This window comes from Leuciscus leuciscus, assembly GCF_965113295.1.
Source record: "Leuciscus leuciscus genome assembly, chromosome: 23".
Classification (NCBI taxonomy): Eukaryota; Metazoa; Chordata; class Actinopteri; order Cypriniformes; family Leuciscidae; genus Leuciscus; species Leuciscus leuciscus.
In genome coordinates this window covers 16,127,809-16,149,334 of record NC_138747.1, presented here as the reverse complement: position 1 = coordinate 16,149,334, position 21,526 = coordinate 16,127,809, and the positions used below count along the sequence as shown (strand labels likewise).

The following is a 21,526-nucleotide window of genomic DNA, read 5'->3' as shown; positions in this document are numbered from 1 at the left end:
GGTGTCAATTAGCGTGGGGAAGTGGACATAATTTTAGTTACCCTCCCTCTTTTCTCGTTCCTTTTCTTTTCACGAAGACGGGTACGTCTTTGTGTGTGTGTGTGTGTGTGTGTGTGTGTGTGTGTGTGTGTGTGTGTGTGTGTGTGTGTGTGTGTGTGTGTACAGAGGCATGCAGAGGTGTAACGAGCTTATTACCTGACCATTTAAGATTAATACAGTCATTACTAAATTGTCCCTTCGCTTAAAACTCTTTACTGCAGAGGCATGAACTCTAATGAAGAAAGTGACTTTGCTGCTGTCCGTTTTAATGTTACTGCAGGGCAGGAGCACTATCATATAAATATGATACGGATGCAAACGACCCGCTTTTAATCTCCTGAACAGGACAGCACCGGAAATAACTGTGATTATGTGTTTGTATTAGAGGTCAAGCTTTGTTAAATGTCTTTTATGGGCTGAAAAAAGGTTCACTGACATCCTCTGTGGTTTACACTCACTAGGTGGACGGAATCTGAAGCCTTTTTTTTTTTTTTACCACTAATTGTAAAAAAATAAAAATGTGGAATGGATTTAAACATAATGAAATGTGCATTCTCACTGGTACTGTAGCTGAAAGCATCATCAAATTAGCAAAAATATTTAAAGGAATATTTTGATTCAGGTTAAGCTTAATCACCAACATTAGTGGCATAATGTTGATTATCCCCCGAAAAATGTAAAAAATTAAATAAAATAAAAATGCGATGAAGCACTTACTATGGAAGTGACTGCGGCCCAGTTTTTGAAGATTTAAAAGAAGAAATGTGAAGCTTATGATATTATAAAAGCACTTACAATTATTCATCTCTTAAAACATATGTATTATATGAGCTGTAAATTTGTTCTTGTCATTTTTATGACTGTTTTAAGATGTGGTTTGACTCTTTATTATATATGCTCATGGAACTGTACCTTTGACCCCGACAACATACACATACAGCTTATTCCACTGTAAAAAATGATATGATTAAAAAGTTATGACAACATATGTTTTTACATTGCTTTAACTCATCATACATATTACAAGTTATACAAGATTCAACTCATTTTTTAAGTCAGTTTAATGTAATTTAAGTTGAAATGACTTTAACATCCAAGTTGACTGTACTTAAAAATTTAAGGCAGCAACTTTTTTTTTTTACGGTATAATGAGTACATCCATAATAGAGAAAAATAAAGGAAAAAACATGAATATCAACAATTATTGACATTATCTATAAATATTATCAGCATTATAAGCATTATTTCAGTAAAGATGTTTTGAAACAATGTATTGTGAAAAGTACTATACAAATAAACTTGAATTTAATTTAATTATTCAATAAACCGATCAACAATAAAATAAAAGATTTATTAAAAAAATATATTATATATTTTTCATTTCTCTATGTGTCATGCTTCCAGATGTCAAGTTTTCAAATTCATAAAAAAAATTATGAGAAGAATCATTTACTATCATTGTTTTTTGTGGCATTCCATCATGGCAACGAAATTGTAAAATTGCTTATAACTTTACACAGAAAAGGTAGGTGAACTTTATTCACACTAAAATCAACTTAACATGCATATTATTTACATATTGTGAATATACTTTAAACAGTGAGTATTTTAATATTTATGAATTGGCCCTATTCACATTCATTGTAAGTGCCTCACTGTAAACTTTTTTAAAGAAAATGAGGGACAAGTGGAAATACATTTTTGTGCTTATCAACATTATGCTACAAATGCTGTTTAATCAACAAAAACACAAGTGGCATGAGATGAACTTGTGAATGATTTATCAATGATCAGTCTGCTTTGGATTTGAAGTGGTTAACCAAACGGTCTGCCATGTGTTCATAAATACATATTCTCCTGTAATTAAGCCAATGGGGCATTGGCATACCTGTGTGTCCCCGCAGACTCCGTGTGCCCGCAGAAGCCGACTGGCACGAGCACATTACCAAGGTGACGAAGAGTGCAACCTGCAACTGCCACACTGACCGCCCCCACAGCTGCATCTACAGAGAGACCAGCACAAAGAGAGAGAGAGAGCATTGAAAAGTCTACACATGAGTCACAGTCTGCCTCAAGGTTGTGAGAATACGTCAACAGTGTTACCTTTCTGTCCTCTGTTCTCTGATCACTCTCTTCCCTGTAAGCCAGCCATGTCTCCTCCTCTGTCTTCACTTGCTTCCTCAAACAATGTTTAGATCCTGAGAAGACAGAAGGAAGAAGGAGAGGGATGAGGTCAAGTGAAGAAAAAAGCAGTGGGTTTCTTCAACAATGGGCACGTCTGGTCTTCTGGGTATTGCGATTTGAAACTCCTCTGAAATACACTTTTCAAACTCACTAGTTCATTTAATTTGTCTTCTAATAATGGATGTACTGTATGCAAGAAAATGTAATTTCCTCCACATCTTAAATCACTGACACAAATGGCTGACACTAACCGCGTTTCCATTACCCTTCAAATTGCGCAAATTGAAAATGCGAATTGAAAATACGCCGGATGGAAACACGTCAATTTTGCGAAAACTCCCATTTATCGCAAAAACGTTTTTACGCTCGCATGAGGTGTTTTTTACTTACTTTATGATTTTACTTATCACGAGAGGAAAAAAGACGTTTTAGTCGCATAACATTGGTTAATAGAAACGCCGTCATTTCGCAATAGATTTTTGTCGACATTTAGAAAAAAATCGCAAAAGTTTTGCGCAAATCTAATGGAAACGCTGTTGTTTTTTCTAACACTAATTTCATAGATAAAATGTTATTCATCGTAAATACAAACAATTGGATAATATTGTCATACTTTTTTTACATAATTGAACAAAATCAAATGACTGATTAGTTATGCACAATAAAAAATATTTTGTTGACTAATGATTTTTCTTTGTATACTTCAGACATCAAATATCATCATGCCCTTCAGTGACATTTTTGTCTATTTAAGTACACTAACTTCTGATGTAATTTACACCGTAACTGAGAAACAGTTGTAATTTGTGGGGGAAAAAATATATATTTATTTATTATTATTATATTTTCTTCATTATATATATTTTTTTTCTCTCCATTATTGTGTTTGGTGTAAAACTTTGCCCTATATAAATGTAATTGTTTGTTTGTCAGTGGATGTGGTTAACATGTTTGGAAAATTATACTGTACAGTATGGTGAATTGTTGATGAATGATACTCCATTGAAAGTTTATGTTTTGTGATTTTAGATATCAAACATGTTTAATATTTAGCATTGATCAAACTTGATTGACTATGATGTCAACATAGAATTAATTGTTTAAATAATGTATGGAGATTTTGGATTGCCTCATCTAAATGTTTGTGTTTTTCCTGTTTGTAAAATAAAATAACACAAAAGAATAATAATTCTGAGTGCGAATCACAGTTGAATTTGTGGAAAGAAAATATGACATTTTTAAATTGAAAAATGAAAATAAATGGGCCACAAAAGAGCAGAACTGGAACTGTTTTGTTTTTTTTAAGTATGAATTAAAATGATTTATGATTGTCTCACTTTGTAACAAACATAAATGTAATAAAGTATTAATATCCAACATAAAAATATTAAGACTGCAAGTGTGGTTCTAGGGTCTAACATCTACACATAAAAAGCATTTGAAAGTAGCAAAAAATAATTTTAAGGGCATAATATGTTTTTCAAAAATGTTATGAGACCTTCATATAACAAAAAGAAAAAAGTATTTGCTAGTTTTAATTAAAAGCAAACCCTAGGACCTAAAAGCTCCCTTTGTTAAAGAAATAACATACATGTGAGAAAATAAAAACAAGAATATGATAATAGAACAGCGCTGATGAAATGTGAGGTTGAAAGGAAAGAAATAAAAAAGGCCTGAGATGAGGTGTAAGGTCTGAGGACAGAAAGGGAGAGAGGAATAAAAGTACTGATGGAGCGGAGCAACAGAGAAACAGAGATGGGATGAGCAAAAGAAGGGCAGCTTCAGAGAGGGATATCCATCCACCCTCAGGGCACGATGCAACCCCTGTTCTTCAAAGGCAACCCCGCACACACACACACGGGCGCTGAGGCCATAGAGATGGGACTGATATATTGTTTACTGTAGTTCACCTACCCCCGGGCTCAAAGTGATCTAACAACCTCATCACACACTCACAGAGACCACCGATCTTGCAAGTTCAATCACATACACATGCATTCATTTTCTCTTTTTCTCTGCTTCTTTCATATAAGTATAGACATGCCAATACACAGATGCACATGCGCAGTGGATGTGTCCATAAATAAAAGTTGCTAAGAGCAAAAACGACCAGGTCAAAGTCCTGTTTGACTCTTTTACCTTGATAGTCCGAAGAGAATTACAAAATGAATACTGTTCAAATAACAATTACACACTTCTCCCAGCTCCTATTACCTATTATATATGTGTTTGTGTTTGTGTGTGTGTGTGTGTGCGTGCGTGCGTGCGTGCGTGTGCGTGTGCGTGTGCGTGTGTGTGTGTGTGTGTGTGTGTGCTTAGTTGTCATAAAAGTATGTTTATTACTATTATTATTATTACTTGCATATGACTTGTAATTGTTTTCTAGAGATTTCCCCCCATAGATCTAAATGAGGTCACTCTGTCCCCTTGTGGATACACTGAGAATTGCTTTGAATGAAAATGAACCCATGAAAGGAGACCTCATCCAGCATTTGCGTGTGTGTGTGTGTGTGTGTGTGTGTGTGACTGATTATTAGACATGCTAAGCCAGAAAGCCACAGGCAACAGCACATTGTCCATTCTCTTTACATAGACAGACACACAACAGCATTACTAACAGCTCTGTATTCTGATACATTCATTAGCGAAACCCATAACAGAGTGCATTAGGATACACACAAAAGCTGACTACGCACCTTTACGCACATACATAAACTGCCGTCCACAGTCATGACATAGTAAATCATCCTGTTATCTTCACACCATTCTTCTGCACAACAACTCTAATTGCCCTAAACTTATGCAAATGCACCTGTATTTTGCACACAGGCGAAAGTGTGTGTGTGGTATTTATTAGTGTATTAACTGAAGGACTCTTCACCAGAACAGACCGAGGTGATCATTAAGTGAAGTGGGGCGGTCTGCGTAGGAAGGTCTGTCAGGAGATTGCTTTGATTTGCATTTGGCTTAACCTTAATGACAAACACAAAGCCATGCACACACTCAGACGCGCACAACCGCGCTTCATTGACATGCAGAGGCTCAAAAACACCACTGACTAAGATAAAGAACTGTGCCCTGCATTTAATGTCCACATCTCCAGCCCGGATTTCAGCATTAAGTATAAACACACATGCAGGTGAAGTGACACGTTGGGGCACACATCCCAAGGTGGAATACTTGGCCCATTTTCCTGTTGAAAATAAAGCACAGCCCCGACTGTACATACCTGCTAGACGGAGTCTTTTAAATCTACCAGTGAATTGTGAATTGAGTTTCCGAGTCTCTCAAAAATAGGGTGCACTAAAATGAAATGGACTCCAATATTTACATGCCTGGCTGGCTGATGATAATAAAAGCCTTTTAGACTTCTTGACATTTGAACTATTGGTTTGTTGATAAATGCTTGTTTACCTATTACTAATGTGACAAGCAAATTGGAAGGAAAGAGTCAAATCGGGTTAAAAATAACTATTTGGGATGTTAAACTGGCTGACTTTTCTGTAGAACTTAATTTCACCAAAAAGTTATGCTAGATAGCATACTTAATTGTATGCTAATGAAAACTAAGCTGAAAAAACAACAACAACACTAAGAGATATCTCAAAATATCTCAAAATATATTTTACGTTCCACGTCATACAGTTTTAGAACGACATGAGTGTGTGTAAATTATGATACCATTTCACATCTAATTTTCTAACGCATCTTATAGTTTTTGAGATATGTTGTACTAGCTGTTTGATCAATAGACCTTAGTCATATAGACGGCATATGAAATTTTACACGGATGGAAAAGAGGCTGTGAGGGATAGACTTATGGCATTTACAATTCCAATCACTGTATAAAGGTCTAGATCATAAGTAATTTTTAAACCCCAACTTTTTTGTTTTATGGAGTTTTTGTCTTCTAAAAGGCATTTAGAAAGATATTTTGTCAGCTGAACAATTGGCACCCTGACTAAAGGGGCACATTAGCAACATGGTCGGTTGTCTCAATATTGAAGTGACGTATGAAGCACAGCTCACACCAAAGTCACTTTCAAACCAACCCTATTTCTGTTGGTCAGCATGGAGAATTCATGTGACCAACTTTAACATGCTGTGACATCTTTCACCCTCATGCAAAACTCTTAATCAATTCACCATGCAGTGGTAATTGTGACCACACTTTAAGATCTATAGCAAAGTAGATAACAGTATAACACTATATGACGCTATATATATATACGGACAAAAAGATGGATACACCCCAAATTTACAATGTTGCTTGAGAATTTATGACTATGATGGGTGGGTCAAGATTCTCAAACAAACAGAGAAATGTTTTGAAAGCACTATAGATCAGCTGTGTTTACAAGTTTTGGGGAAATCAACCTGCTGATGGCTTACTATAACTTAAATATATTAAAAAGACAGACAGTTCACCCAAAAATGAAAATACTATCATCATTACCTTTCCCTCATATCCTTCTAAACCTATATTCTTTGTAAACTCAATGCAATGGCAATACTTTGTAACTCAAGAGAGTCAGCGAACAAAATTTTATGTGGCTGATTGATAATTTTCAAATTACTTCAAGGATTTTTGGTGAAAGTCTTTGCTCTACTGTGCTCTGCCAGCCAGTGCTTTATACTCCATTACAGTAGGTAGCAAAAATACACCTATACATTAATTTGCCAAAAGCCTTTAAAACACTTGAAAAAGCAAGTACAATTTTCTACCATTTCTGCCGCCTACTGGACAGGTGTATAAAGCGCACATTTCTTTATAAGTGAAGATTTAATAAATTACCTCCTTTCGTGTACAGAATAAATAAGGCTTCAGAAAGACATGAGAATAAGCAAATTAAGACAGATTTTTCTTTTTTGAGTGAACTATTTCTTTAAGCTGTATAGAATAAAGTATGACACCCTTTGGCTTTAACTAATTGACTTTTTGCCCTACTTTAAACAAACATTATAATCTAGTATTACAATCTTATTTTGAATTTTTAAGCTTCACCCAAATGTAACATTTTCCTGTACCCAAAGGAACAACGTATGTAAGCGGATTAAGATTATGCTAGTCCTTTCACTACATTGTCTTATTTTATGCCACAGGGTAATACTGTACATGTGTAAGTTGGACCTTGAGATATTATATGTTTTAAAAAAGTCATCAACTTCCTTTGGTTCTGTCAACTTCCTCATGCCCTGTCACTCTCTCACTCATTTTTGCTCTCTCTCTTTCACAAACACACACACACACGCAAGCCATTTGCAACAACAGACTTGATCCTAAATACACCATTTCATGCTCCGGGACTCAAACAGAGCAGAAAAATGAATCCCTGCAAAACAACTCTATCTTTCCGATGAGAGGCCCCGCCGAAAATGAGCCCAAACGGCGAGAGGGCCAACAGAAGTTCTTAAAAGCATCTCGGATTTCTGGGAAAATGCACAATATTGAAATGCGGTGGGAGGCAGAGGCCACCGGTGCATTTATCTGGCTTTTCACTGAAACATTTCCAGCCTGCTGCATTCCCACGTCTCCAGGCAATATCAGTGCGTGCGTTTATGAGCACAAGCAACTGCGGGGAAGCTCGCAGTAAAGCTCCGACAGCCAATCCGAATGGACACAGGGAGCTTCCGCACTGCTGACCCTGCCGTATCAGTGTGCTTGCAGATGAGTACATCAGCTCTCACTCAGCCGATATTACTGGAGATAAACAGGCAATTTCACCACCCTGCACTATAAAGCATCTCATTTCAATATGTATTTACAAGTTGGTGTGTGTGTGTATGTGTGTGTGTGTGTGTGTGTGTGTGTGTGTGTGTGTGTGTGTGTGTGTGTGTGTGTGTGTGTGTGTGTGTGTGTGTGTGCGTATAGCAGTGGAGTAGTGGAGCACTGAGAGATGTCCCTTCTAAATTTAATCTACAAGACGACAAGACTATATACATTTACTTTTACCATTTACCTATAACACATTGACCTATTTACCCTTTTACACACTAAAGCGCACGCAGATCTAGAAGAAACATCATGACCATGCAAATTGACCAATCAGATTTTGAATTCAACTTCCAAAAAAAATATTTCACAAGTTGACCCTTACATAATCGGATATATTTGGCGTGCTTTCCGAAGAGAGGGCTCCAAGCTCGTAATTTGGCCAGAACCCAGAGTACTTCCCCAATCCCTGGTTGGGATAGAAAATAGTTAAGCTTGAGGAGTTGGGGTGAAGGAGGGATGCTGGAAAATTGTATGTATGTATATATATATAGTATTTTGCTAATTGCAAATTGTATAAGAGTTCAGAATTTGAACTTGGGTCTGCTTGCACACTAAATGAATACTGTTTTGCGACTAGACTATTGAGTTTTACTTTTATGGAAATACTAATTTGTTAAAGTGTTGTTACCATGTCTCTCAGGCCTAAAACATGCATGACTCCACTGATTTTTTTATGTATTTAAAAATGTATTAATGCAACTTGATTAGCTCATGCCTGGTGACAAATGCATGTGTAAGAGATGTAAGTGTTATGATTCCTGTCTTGTGTTCCCCTGGTCATATGTGGACTTATATGTAATTTCCTGTTTTGACATCATGTTTTGTAGTCCTGTGTAGTTTTTGTCATTGATTAGTCCTGATTGTTCCTAGGTGTGTCTTGTTTGCCCGTCTCCCCTTGTGTATGTATACCCCAGTGTTTCTCATGGTCTTTGTTCTTAGAGGATGTATTGTGTGAGTCTTTTCAAATCTGTTTCCCTGTTTAGCCTCTGGTTTGGATTTACCCTTTGCCCTGTATAGGATTAATTGTGGGTTTTTATCATTTAAGACTTTCTTACTGCCATCATTTCTGAATGACCACAAGTAACAGAAGGAAAAGACAAGATTTTCACAAATTTCACCATGTGTCTGTCTTCCCCAAAACAGTATTTGTAAGCAGGTGTGCTTCAGGTATAAAAATCTATATCCAAGCAAATCTCTACTGTCAGCTCTACGTTTTTGCTTCAAGCTCATGGGTAATATGATGATAAGGGTACTGAGTTTAAAGTTACAGAAGAATTGATCTTCATTGCACTTAAGTCCCATCCACAGCCTGTTGCTCAGACTGGATTCACAGTCCCCAAGATCCAATGACTCCGCCAGACAGGTTTTTTTCCCCCTCTCTTCCATTTCCTCACAGACCCAGCAAAAAGAAATATCTGTAACCAGAGTCTTTCTTTCCAGGACTTTGTGTGTGTGCGTAGATGCTTGCCTTGTAACTTTAAAAAATCACTCCTCATAAGATTTCAACACATCACATTTAAACCCTCTGAATTAGATGTGGAGTTAGTACTAAGCTGAAGTTCAGAGCTCACAGCTCATTTAGCGAGGTGTTGCTTCTCACGGCAGTGTCTTGAGACAGCCCAGACGCTCTTAACTGTCCAATTAGCTTTGCTCTGATGTACAAGCTCAATGAAGATCAGCATGATGACCTCATTTTAACTAAATGAGATGCTTCACTGCTTCATTTGTTCATTCACAAGCTACAGCTTTTGTATTCAGCTCATATATTCATTTTAAACAAATTGTTTAATTTGTACTGTATATGACTGCTTGTGCTTTTGGTTACTTTTTGTGGCAAACATTTCTGAAAAATATCATCAGTGTCGCGTTCAGAGGCTGTTTTTACCCTGTTTTGATTTAGTTTTCAAGGATGTTGTTCTGATTAGTTTCCTAGGTTAGGTTTCATTAGTGATTCTGTTCAGCTGTTTGTCATCAGTTACCCTTGTTTGCTCCTATTTAAGTCCTGAGTTCCTGTTTTATTCCATGTTGTGATGGTTGTGTTTTTGTTATTCTCCAAGTTATCTCCTGGGTGTTCTTCTTTATGGGATTATTAAAGATTTATTCGTTTCAATTCTTAATTTTGTATAGATCTTCAAAAGGAACAACGAATCACAAAAGACTAAATAATGTCTTCATTAATTTCTAAAAATACCTTTTATAAGGTCTGTATTAAAACAATTATTATAATTTCTAATTTCTAATTAATTATGAACAGGAGAATGAAGTCCTCCATTAGATTTCACTGTTGAATGATAAATCTAGACAGGTTCATGTGTGCTTTATGAAGGTATAGCGTGACTACTACAGCACTTACAGGCTAATAAACGTTTTGCCCCAAAGCAGTACAATCTGCTACATTATATGCTCCTCTCAAGCATATTACACACACAAGAAAAATACGTTTTTTACAGTCGCACCATTTACCACCTGACAGCATTGTGCACCAACATCTCTCAGCCATCTGTCCGACTCTAAAAGGCCTCAGTTCAGCCTTTCAGAGGCTGTGCATCAGTTCAGCACACAAGGAAAAATCATCTTTGAAAAGTTACTTTACAGTGTCTGAAATTTTGTACATTGGATCCGAAATTAGACTTCACCATGACCATTAGGGCAAAAAATTATAAGTGAGATCTCTTTATTATCTTAATTGTTAGACATGTTAGACAGCAAAATAGTTAACTAGAAAAAAATGTCCTCCTCCAGTTTCTGTCCTAAAAAAGACCCTTTTAAAAGAGATCTTAACATAATAACTTGAATATTCATCCTCAAATTCATCCAAAATCACAATTTAAATTAGATTTTATGAAGCTAAACTTCTATTATAAGTAAAAAAAAAAATTGAAATTGTTTTGTATGAAATTTTAGGAGAAACATCTGAGACAAAGATGATGCTTAAAGGAGTCAGAACTGGGAACCAAGTAACCACTGAGTAAATAAAAGAAAAAGTTTAAGGGGACACTGAGAATCCCAATAGCCGAATATCAATACAGAATGAAGACTTGACTGGGGAAAAGACCCCAAGCCAAAATCATTCATGGATCTGTGGATTAGTGCAAAGTCTACTGACAGCATATCTAAAATATAACTTTTTGCCCATTCTGATCTGTCTCATTGATTTAAAAAAAATGATTAACCACAGAAGGAAACAAAAGTCAAAAAGTGTGCATCAGTAAAACCAAACAGTCTGTCACCATATTCTACTTGGGTCCTCTTTCTCTTTCTCTCTGTGATAAATGCACTGCTCTTTTTTATTGTCCCTGTGTTTGGTGACCCTTGACACTATGTCCTGTTTGGAAGTGGATTTGGACAATCAATGAGATTGGTCCGCCGCTGTCGGAGCCGGGGTCTTTCTCCTTGTCCTCATCCCTGCAAAGGCGTGCTGAGGCCGGCCACTGTCCCGATTATCTCACACCCCTCTATCACTAATGCCCAGACTCCTGCAGGCTGCCGCGTAATTATAATAATGACTAAACGTGCCAGGCGTGCAAAGAGATCGGCCGAAGGAGAAAGGGGGAACGGAGACGGGGAAAGAAAAAAGGAGAGAAAGAGCAAGTGAGTGTGATCAATTGTTAATTTTACAAAGTCACTGAGATGTGTCAGCGGTGTCAATAAGTGAATTAATTTGTCTGTGGGGCTCTGGAGTGTAACACCGTATTGCTGTGTTCCCTCAGGAGCGCGGCCGTCTAACCCCTCGTACTTATTCTCCCTTTTACACACACTGGCTTTTATACACATCAGGACACACACACACACACACTCAAACCAAACTCCCAAGTTACTCGGCACAGAGAAAAATCTTTGGATTTACAGTTCTCATACAATGGTGTCATATCAGTAATATTGTTGAATATTAAGTGTTCCCAACTAAGCAATCTAGAGGCGACAGTGGCACGGAAACCAGGCTCAGCCAGTGGGACAGTTCTCCCCAAAAAACAAACACTGTATGATTATGATTCAGGCGGCATCACAGGTCAAAAGTCAAATTGGGATTGGAACATTCAAACAATTAATCCAGTTCCATCTGGTTGAAGATCGGTTTCATCTCTCCGGTATGGAAATGGGTTTTGTCAGCTTTATTTCTATCGTCTCTTAGCTGTAGTATAATCAGTGTAACGCATGGCCTTGAGTGGCTTATTGCTTTAATAAATCAGACTTAATGCTTTAAACACCTTACAATGCACAAAGATGCTCTCACTCGAATGCAGTGAACAAACCAATGTAGTTAATCACACAAACAATAAAGCTATCCATCATTCGGATTAATCATAACCATTACAAACGCAGACACACAAAGAGGTGTAAACTTGCACACACAAACAAACAGTTTATAGACTCCACCTGTGTGTGTATATATATATATATATTTATATATATAGACCCTAGTAGGTCACACTTTATATTAGATGTCTTTAACTACTATGTACTTACATTAAAAATATATATATTTAGATACAATGTACTAGCTGTTTTCATGTTGTATTGCAAAACACTTTTGTTGCTATTGAGGAGGGATATGGGTAAGGATAGACACAGGTTTGGTGGTATGACTAGGTTTATGGGTGTGTTAAGGTTTAAGGGTCAAAATTGTAATAATAGATGTAATTACAAAAATGAATTACAGCTGTAATTATATGCAGGTATTTTTTAAATATAACTACAATATAAAAACATCAATGTACACAATAAGTGTATTGTATCAATTGATTAGTTTAAATGTTACATAGTAGTTAAAGACACTTAATAGAGTGGGACCTTTGTTAAATGTGTCTGGTTTTCGTGCCTCTTCATAAAAGTGCATGACGCCCCTGAATTGTTATGTATTGAAGTACATTTTAATACAGCTTGAATGGCTCAAGGTCTGTACTCTGGTGACAAATGCATGTGTCAGATGATTTTCACCATGTATTTTCATCAAAACCGCATTTGTCATCAGGTGTGCGTAAAAGCCTAGACACATGCAGTTTATAGACTCTCCACCTCTTGAGATTTCAATCCTCACAATAGGTTTGAAAGCTCATACGAGCCGCTGAAAAGACAAAACGGGTTTATCGATAGAGATTGTTGTGAGCTGACTGAGAATCTGTACAATTGAAAAGCAACATTTTGGTTCCATTTGCTTGGGCCACAAAAGCACTTAAAGCCGCCCACAAAACTGATGCGCATTTAATAGCTTATTCTTTTCGTTCAGAGTTGTAACCTGAATACTGAAGGCATTGCTTTACCTTATGCCAACGCAACCCAATCCACTGGAGGACACAGTAAAAAATTATATTATCAATAATTTATGACAATATATGTTTTTATATTGCTTTAACTCATCAAAATAAGTTAACCAATTAGTTATAAGATTCAACTCGTTTTCAGTTAAATGTAATTTAAGTTGAAATTATTTAAATATCCAAGTTGATTATACTTAAATATATAAGGCAGCAACTTTTTCTTTTACAGTGTAGGGTTTGGGGTTATAATGTCGTGTGTGTGTGTGTGTGCGTGTGCGTGTGCGTGTGTGTGTGTGTGTGTGTGTGTGTGTGTGTGTGTGTGTGTGTGTGTGTGTGTGTGTGTGTGTGTGTGTGAGAGAGAGAGAGTGTCTGTGTGTGTGTGTTTTAACACAATGGCTTCTGGTGTGGTAACACCTCAACATATTTGAATTTAAATCTGACAGCTCTCACTGACACTGCTCAGATCAGACTGAAGTGCATGCCTATCCAATGTATCCCATGCTAAAGCCAAAGAGCTTTTTACTTTAGCCTGTTATTTAAAGCAAATCCCACTGAAATGGGTGTCATCCATTCTGAGTGGAATAAACCAATCCAAACCGCCACTCACTGCAGAAAAGCAGGAGGGCTTCGACGCTGTTTAATACCATCAGGACAGACAGTAAAAATTGTAAAGCTATGTCAATGGGAAAAAAATATTGAAGAGATAATGGATAGGATGAGCCAGTACCCTTACAAAAAAAAAGTACTATGGTGCAGTCAAGGTATCAGATGGTACATTTGATATAGACCATGTTACTGAATTATTATATTCATATATGTGCATACTACAAGGTATTTCAAATAATATCATGTACAAAAATCATGGTCATGCTGTACCACCCTGAATTTATTTTTATTTTATTTTTTTTGCAAATGTGTACGTTATGTACTATTTACTAGGGTTTTTTCAAATCTCCATATACATATACCATAAGATTCTTTCCAGACAAAACTTATCAAGTATTGACGTGTTTTTTTTTTGTGTTTTTTTATATAATATATTATTGTAGAATTTTACCAGTATAGGTTACTATCCTAAAAGCTGTCATCCTAAAAGTACAATATAATGAGCAAAACAATTAACCAAGCAACAACACGAACAGCGCACAATATTACAGTAATATTCAATCTTCTGAGGTCATTTTCACTGCAGTCAATAACTGAGATGCAAGATGCTGCCAGTTGCGTCTGTATTCATGAAACAAGAAAGAGCAAGTCCACGGTGTGAACATGAAAGTGCTGGTTTCAGTTGCCCAGATGAGCAGTCTGATACAGCGTTGATATGGACAACAGTGAATTTTTGAAAATATCTGTTTCCTATGTGAATCCTAAACAAACAAACTTGCTTTAGTATTTTATAGCTCTGATGTATTTTTGCGCTTTCAACTCTCTTTCCCTTAAACTTTTTTATTGAATAATGTGCCCTCTCAGACCTCCCTTGTTTTATAAGGTTTCAGGGCCAAGTGGTGTGAAGTGACTATGTGAGAGAGGAGAAAATACGAAAGAGTCTCCCGAGGCCCGACTCCCTCCAGTCTCTCTGTTTTTCACTGTCAGCACTCGCGGAGCCCCGGTATTGAGACCTGCGTCCAGCGGAGCATTGAGGTTTGTGAGGGAAAGAAGAATGAGCGAACTGGGGGAGAAAATGGCCATCAGGGACAATCTCATTTACAGATGAGAGACTTTCCCATCACTGCCTTCTGTTCCTCATGAATCTCTCCCTCTGTCTCTCCCTCCATCATTAATTTCTTTCTAACCCCTTTCGATTTATATGGCTCCCTCCTTCTCTTTAATGACCCTCCCACCATCTCTCTTTGTGTGATGCTCTCTCACTCTGCCTCTCCCCGGTCCTTGTCCGTTCTAAGAGCATCCATCCATCACGGCAGAACAGAGTGGATTGGCTAATGCCAGCTCAGAGCTCAGAGAGCAGATCTGACCAGCTGAGCTGCTCAATCCGTGCCTTATCTATCAGAGATCCCCTCGAGCGTCCCTCGTTCCCCCTCTCTAACCCACCACACCCCTCCCTCCCTCCCTCCCTCGTATATGAACACGACTCGTCCTCCCATGCATATACTTACTAAATGAGAACTATATATATATATATATATATATATATATATATATATATATGTATGTATATAGTCAAACCAAAATGTATTCAGACACCTTCAACGTTTCTCACATTAGTATAGTTTATTCACTATAGTTTAGAAATGGTAATAAAATATGACAAGAACTTGTTCTTGTAGTTATCAAATCAGTTGATATTTCACTGGTTTTGGCCATCCTTCTGTTAGACTGTCTCACAAATGAATTAGGTTGAATAGCTGTCAGCTGTTAAATTTAACTACACAATTAGATAATACCAATTTAGGTCGACCAATTACCAAGCAATGCTTAATTTTGTTCAGTCTGTGGTGTAAAAAGGTTGCATTAGCAATTAAAGGAAAACACTTACCGGTAAGCAAAACATGGTCAGGTCAAAGTGTCTGAATAATTTTTGGTCCCAAATCTTTATAATTTTTTACTGAAATTTGAATTATGAATGATAAAATTTGAAAAAAATGTGGTTTGACTATATATATGTGTGTGTGTGTGTGTGTGTGTGTGTGTGTGTGTGTGTGTGTGTGTGTGTGTGTGTGTGTGTGTGTGTGTGTGTGTGTGTGTGTGTGTGTGTGTGTGTGTGTGTGTGTGTGTGTGTGTGTGTGTGTGTGTGCCTTATAATGTGTAATAGGGTAATTATATGAAAACCTAGCCTAAATATCAAAATCAACTGCAGTTGTATTAGGGTATATTAATAAAAGATTGATGCTGGAAGTCATTTTGTTGTCATGTGAAAAGAAAAGAAAAGAAAAGAAAAGAAAAGAAAAGAAAAGAAAAGAAAAGAAAAGAAAAGAAAAGAAAAGAAAAGAAAAGAAAAGAAAAGAAAAGAAAAGAAAAGAAAAGAAAAGAAAGCGATGCAGGTTACGAGTTAATGCTAAGACACAGAACTGACATCAAGAGGGGAAACCAATCGACTGCAGGCAGCCGCCCAGATGTGCTCTTCCACGGTGCACATGCTCTCTCTCTCTCTCTCTCTCTCACACACACACACACACCCTCTTTCTCTCCTACATCTCGCTCAAAGGGAACACTGTGATTCAAGGCCCAAATGAAAGGGATGACTGTGTGCGTGACAGAGTTGGAGAAAAACATGTGTAGCTCTTCTTACGCACAGGTTTCATTGAGCAATCTCCGCTAGGCTCAGCTGTGCAGCTTGGCTGTTAATGTGAGTGTCGATGACAATTAAGTCGCGTTACAATTATCGCCCGACCTCGGTTGAACTAATGACACGACTGTCTCTGCAGCGCGCCGCGGAGGAAGCGAAACAAAGGGGGAATAATTAATCGCTCTCAATACTTATTGGATAGAACAAATGGCAGGGAAGCGGGAAAGGGGTGGAGATGAAGATGAAGAGCAATTGTTACATGATGTGATGAGGTTGGTGCGTTTAGTCCAGGCGGCACTTCGCGCTTCAGCCGCGCAGCTCTATTCCTTCTCCACTGAGAGAGCATTCAAAGCGCGTTAAAAGCGCCAGATCAGCGAATCGCTCTTTCGATAGGTGCTAATAAGCAGCTCAGAAACCCAAACTGATCACTCATTAAGTCTCCTTACGCCCCATTCATACAGTGTGCGAATACAATGGCTTCAAGGTGGGGCGACTATTAAAAAGAATTCAAGTAAATCATTGATTAATGTAAATGTCATTTTTCGTGCGCATCTGTCGAGGTTTATCTCGCGCTGCGCAAACTGCAATCCACTCGCCACTAGCGCGGTGTAATTATCTAAAATATTGTTTTTAAGCTTATTTGTGATATGCGGGGGTGGTAGTGGCGCAATGGATAAGACACATGCCTTTGGTGTGAGAGACCCGGGTTCGAATCCACTGTGAGACACCAATGTGTCCCTGAGCAAGACACTTAACCCCTAGTTGCTCCAGAGGCGTGCGACCTCTGACATATATAGCAATTGTAAGTCGCTTTGTATAAAAGCGTCAGCTAAATGAATAAATGTAAATGTAAATGTAAATGTGATATGCAAATCTATTATAAAGTCATATTTGTTACGTTTTAAGTAAAGCCCAGAAAACGATCGCGGGGTGTTGTTATGGTTACCTCATCTGGCAAACGCGACTTTGTTTCCGTCTGTTTAGCGAAAGGTGAAAATACGCAGTCTGGCTAGCGTGTGATCTAACTTTTATCACTACTTAAATGTTTTAAACCCCTTATGCTATTTACATGAGTGGGGGGAAATTGTAGTTATACTTTTTCTTTAACTGGGAAGTAGAACTTTAAGTGCGTCGTTAAGGGTGGTTTAAGGTCCAAAGATGTTGAACAAAGGCCAAAATTATGTCCAATATCCTCAGGAGATTGTCACCTCCAATTGTGCACAAATACTGCCAAACATGGAAATTGCGCATCATCTTGTAGATGCGCTAAAAGTTATTTAACATTTCTGAACAATAAATGGCAGCGCGCGTTACGTGGATCATCATAAGGGATCTCTGACGCTCTCGCTTATTTGTTTGTGCTCCTTAGGAAGGATGTATATGTATTGTGTATTCATAGATCATCTGGTTTGAGGTCTAAGCCACATGCACTGCCATCACGCAACATGTGAACGCCATTGGAACAAAAAGAGGAGGAGGAGGAGGAGGAGGAGGAAGAAGAACTAGTGGGAGGCGCTCATTTAGTCACACTGTACTCAAATCATTTGTTAAGAATATTGTTTTAATATAAAATAAAAGGCCCGCATAAAGTTATGCCTGTTCAATTTAAGATTGTCACGTGGCATGCGCAGACTGCAGAGGATCGTTTTAAATTCGATTTTTATCAAGACTTTTAACAATTGTGTTCGTGTTTGTAATGCTCAAGATGCATTCACACTATTTATTAAATATCCCTTTGACTCGGATATACTGCAAAAACGGATACAAAAAAGATCCGTTTAAGTTGCACCCATTGGACTTAATTTACGAACGTTCTTACGTGCTAAAGATAACGATGCTTTTGGGAAAGCGCGCTACTTGCGTGCGACTAACGCTCTGCTTAGCGTTTATGGAATATCAATATCAATTTGCAGCCAACAACTAATCAATGTCACAGTTTAAGCTGAAGACTGATCCAAAATAGAGAATGAAAAGCAGTTTACCTCCGTTTATGAAAGCGAGGGCATTCTCCTTGCTTCAGATGTGACAGGAGTCTGAAGACAGATGTTTGTTTTAAACGAGCTCACTTTCTACTAACTCCAGCCAAGCTCGAACTCGATCGCCGCCTGTCCATCACACGGAGAGCGAAACGGAGAGTTCATGAACCGAATTTGCCCATTATTTTGCGAATCTCTTCGCCAAACATCACCGACGGGATGAACGAGAGAGGACGAAAAAGAAAAAGCGAAAAGCACCGTCAGCGATTGAATCTCAGAAAAGAAGTGCGTAAATCCATATGGAGGTTAGTAGACTAATGGCCTTATAATGTTCCAGACATGCTTGTTAGGTTATTAACAGCTGTCTTCCTGCGGAACCGCTGGGACTGTGAGTGATGAGGAAGTCTGCGATGATAACTGCGCCTCGCACACTCCTCCCGAGCAGCGATCGATTTGACAAGAGAACTGCGAACTTGCCTTGCTTATTCCGCGCACGTGCGTCGGCTGCACCCCCGCCCCGCGCGCGCGATCTTTCAAGTATCCACGCTAACTGATGTCATAGCTTACAAGTGTTGAAGTGAGCGGGCTGTACTATAACGACAGCCTGGCAAAAAAGTGAGTGGAAAGGTTTTACATTTTTTACACTTCCAACCTGCCCTGCTTCGAAGCGCAGTCTGGTTTTTACCATGCGCAAGAACAGGTTAATCCTTTAAAGATCGATTTAGTCTATTTCGTTCAGTCTCATAGCCGGGGACTCTTTAGATTTCTATCATGTGGCAAATGATTTTATCAATAGCCAATCACAGCCTTGACAACCCTCAAAGTTGAGCCTGGCAGGTGAAATGAAATCTCCATCAACGGTTTCCATCATAAATACCAGTTCTGGATGCCCCTATACCATATCCTACACCAAAAGGTCATTTAGAGGTTTAACATCTGATACCCCTGACATTTTTTTTATTTTCTCATTATCGCACTACGTCTGACTTAAGAAGGGATATAAAAGTCCTGGGTTAAGCCACCTACACACCAACTATCCTTTGATATGCGTCTCCAATCCCCGGTCGTCTCGGCTAGGAAATTGGAATCTTTGTCTCCTTCATGTATAAAAAAAAAAAAAGAGAGAGAGATAAAAGGGGTATTCGGTACAACAAGAAATATAACCCATTTGAATCCTCATTTTAAAAGTACTGCCATTGCACTCAATATTCCATGCTATTTATTTTCACCATTGAACATCCTCTTCGGCCCGGACATTTACCTAATAAAATATTAACCACAAACAACCTTGTGAAGCTCTCTAGATGTTCGCTACTTGTTTTCAAGGACCTTGGGCAAAAATTGCTGGCCAATTGCACTTTTGCAGAGAGAATGTAAGGAGTCATCACATGTTGTGGCGCCATGTGTAGAATATTTAGATGTGGCTATAGGCTAGTGTACAAGTGATGAAGTGAGAGAAGCACCTGTCTCGGTTGATCAGATCATCAAAGGTATATCAATTAATAAGCCTCCCATAAATGAACCTATTATAAGTGCATGTGTCAAATATGTAACAGGGAATTGATAACTCCTCCACATTATCGACTACAATTGGACATTATGGAGTTCATTTCAGCACCATGGACAGCACATCTTGCTTTCACAATGGACTTCCTTTCGTCAGTCAAGCAAGTTGGTTGCTTCACAAGAACTGACAGCTCCAAGAATGAATGTTTTGCATATAACTTACAGCATTTAATGTACAACTGGCATATGAGAGAATACAAGTCGTAATAATGCTGACAGAGTCGAATTGGAGGAAAGGGCACAAATGTCTTTTATCAGAGAGCTTGTGTTATAGGATCCCCGCTGAGACTTCTTCCTTCTGAGATTGTTCTCTCGGAGGACTGAGCATTATGGAAATGTCTGATCATAACTTGAGGAATATTTCTTCCAACACAATCAATATTTCCACATTTATCCTCTGAAAGAGAATGTTTTCTTGCTTTGTGGGACGCCTGTAGAAGTGGGTATGTAAGATGAGCTGTTGGTAATTGATTTATTTCTGTTCAGTGGTGAGAATTTTTTTTTCTTCTTCGTGAGATGAATCAGATTAAGCCACGTTGATACACGCAGGATAATGGATATTATGCATGAAGACAATGGAAATGGGTAATGGATGATAACAAACAAATCTAATCTCGGTTCCAAAGCAGGCAAGAATGGGAGAATCATAACTGAACAGTGCCGAAGGAACATTGCGTAGCACTCTGTCGAAAGTCAGAGCGAAAATTCATTTCCTGAAATATTGACACTCAGGGAAGAAGGATAAAAGAGACTGTGTGTCATATAGAGCCAAAAGACAGCAGGGCCAGACAGGAAAGTTGGGCCCACAAACAGCCAGACATATTTTGGCAATAAATATTATTTTTTCATTAAATCATGCACTGCGTTTTTTGGGTCATTAAAAGAGTCTCTAATGTGCAAACAGTGACAATAAAAAGCTAACACCAATGTGTTACTAAAGGCATCAACAAAAAACATTTTATTTTTTATTTTGTAAATAATATGGAAATAAAAAACAGTAATTTGTACTGATAAATATATTCAATATTAATACAAAATAAAAGCTATTATTTGTAATTTGTCTCTTTATTTAATTTTAGATTTTATTCCACATATTCTATTTAAAAATGTTACACATTGATCCTTTTACACTGTAAAAAGTGGTAACTTGCAATAACTACCATAAAGAGCTATTTCTACCTGACTTAATGCATAAAAAATTGCTTTGTTGGTATAAATTAATGTATTTACTTAGCGATGTTGACTAATATTTTTGACTTTAATAAAAACAGGTCATTTAAATGTTACCATTACCACTTTTTACTGATATACCCTTAATAAAATGATTGAATAAACTCTTCGAAGACAAGTGTTTCTTCTTTTTGTCACTAGCTCTATGTGTTTTGTGAGGTTAGCTCAAGTTTGTACTCTGTAAAAAATTTTCCACATATTTTAAATAAAAAACTTACATTCAGTTGCATGTAAACTTAGTTGTGCAAGTCAT

At 37.7% G+C, this 21,526-nt stretch overlaps 1 protein-coding gene across 1 annotated transcript in view; it reads right to left on the bottom strand.

Moving 5' to 3' along the window:
* Nucleotides 1–18,881, bottom strand: part of tafa4b (TAFA chemokine like family member 4b) — a 52,686-nt gene extending 33,805 nt beyond the window's left edge. Inside the window, exons 1-3 of the mRNA XM_082156315.1 lie at nt 18,484–18,881; nt 2,143–2,237; nt 1,928–2,042 (exon numbers count right to left, since the gene is read on the bottom strand). Of these exons, the coding sequence (XP_082012441.1) occupies nt 1,928–2,042 (115 nt within the window). The 5' untranslated portion in view covers nt 2,143–2,237; nt 18,484–18,881. The remainder of the gene's footprint in view (nt 1–1,927; nt 2,043–2,142; nt 2,238–18,483) is intronic.
* Between the last annotated feature and the right edge of the window lie 2,645 nt (nt 18,882–21,526).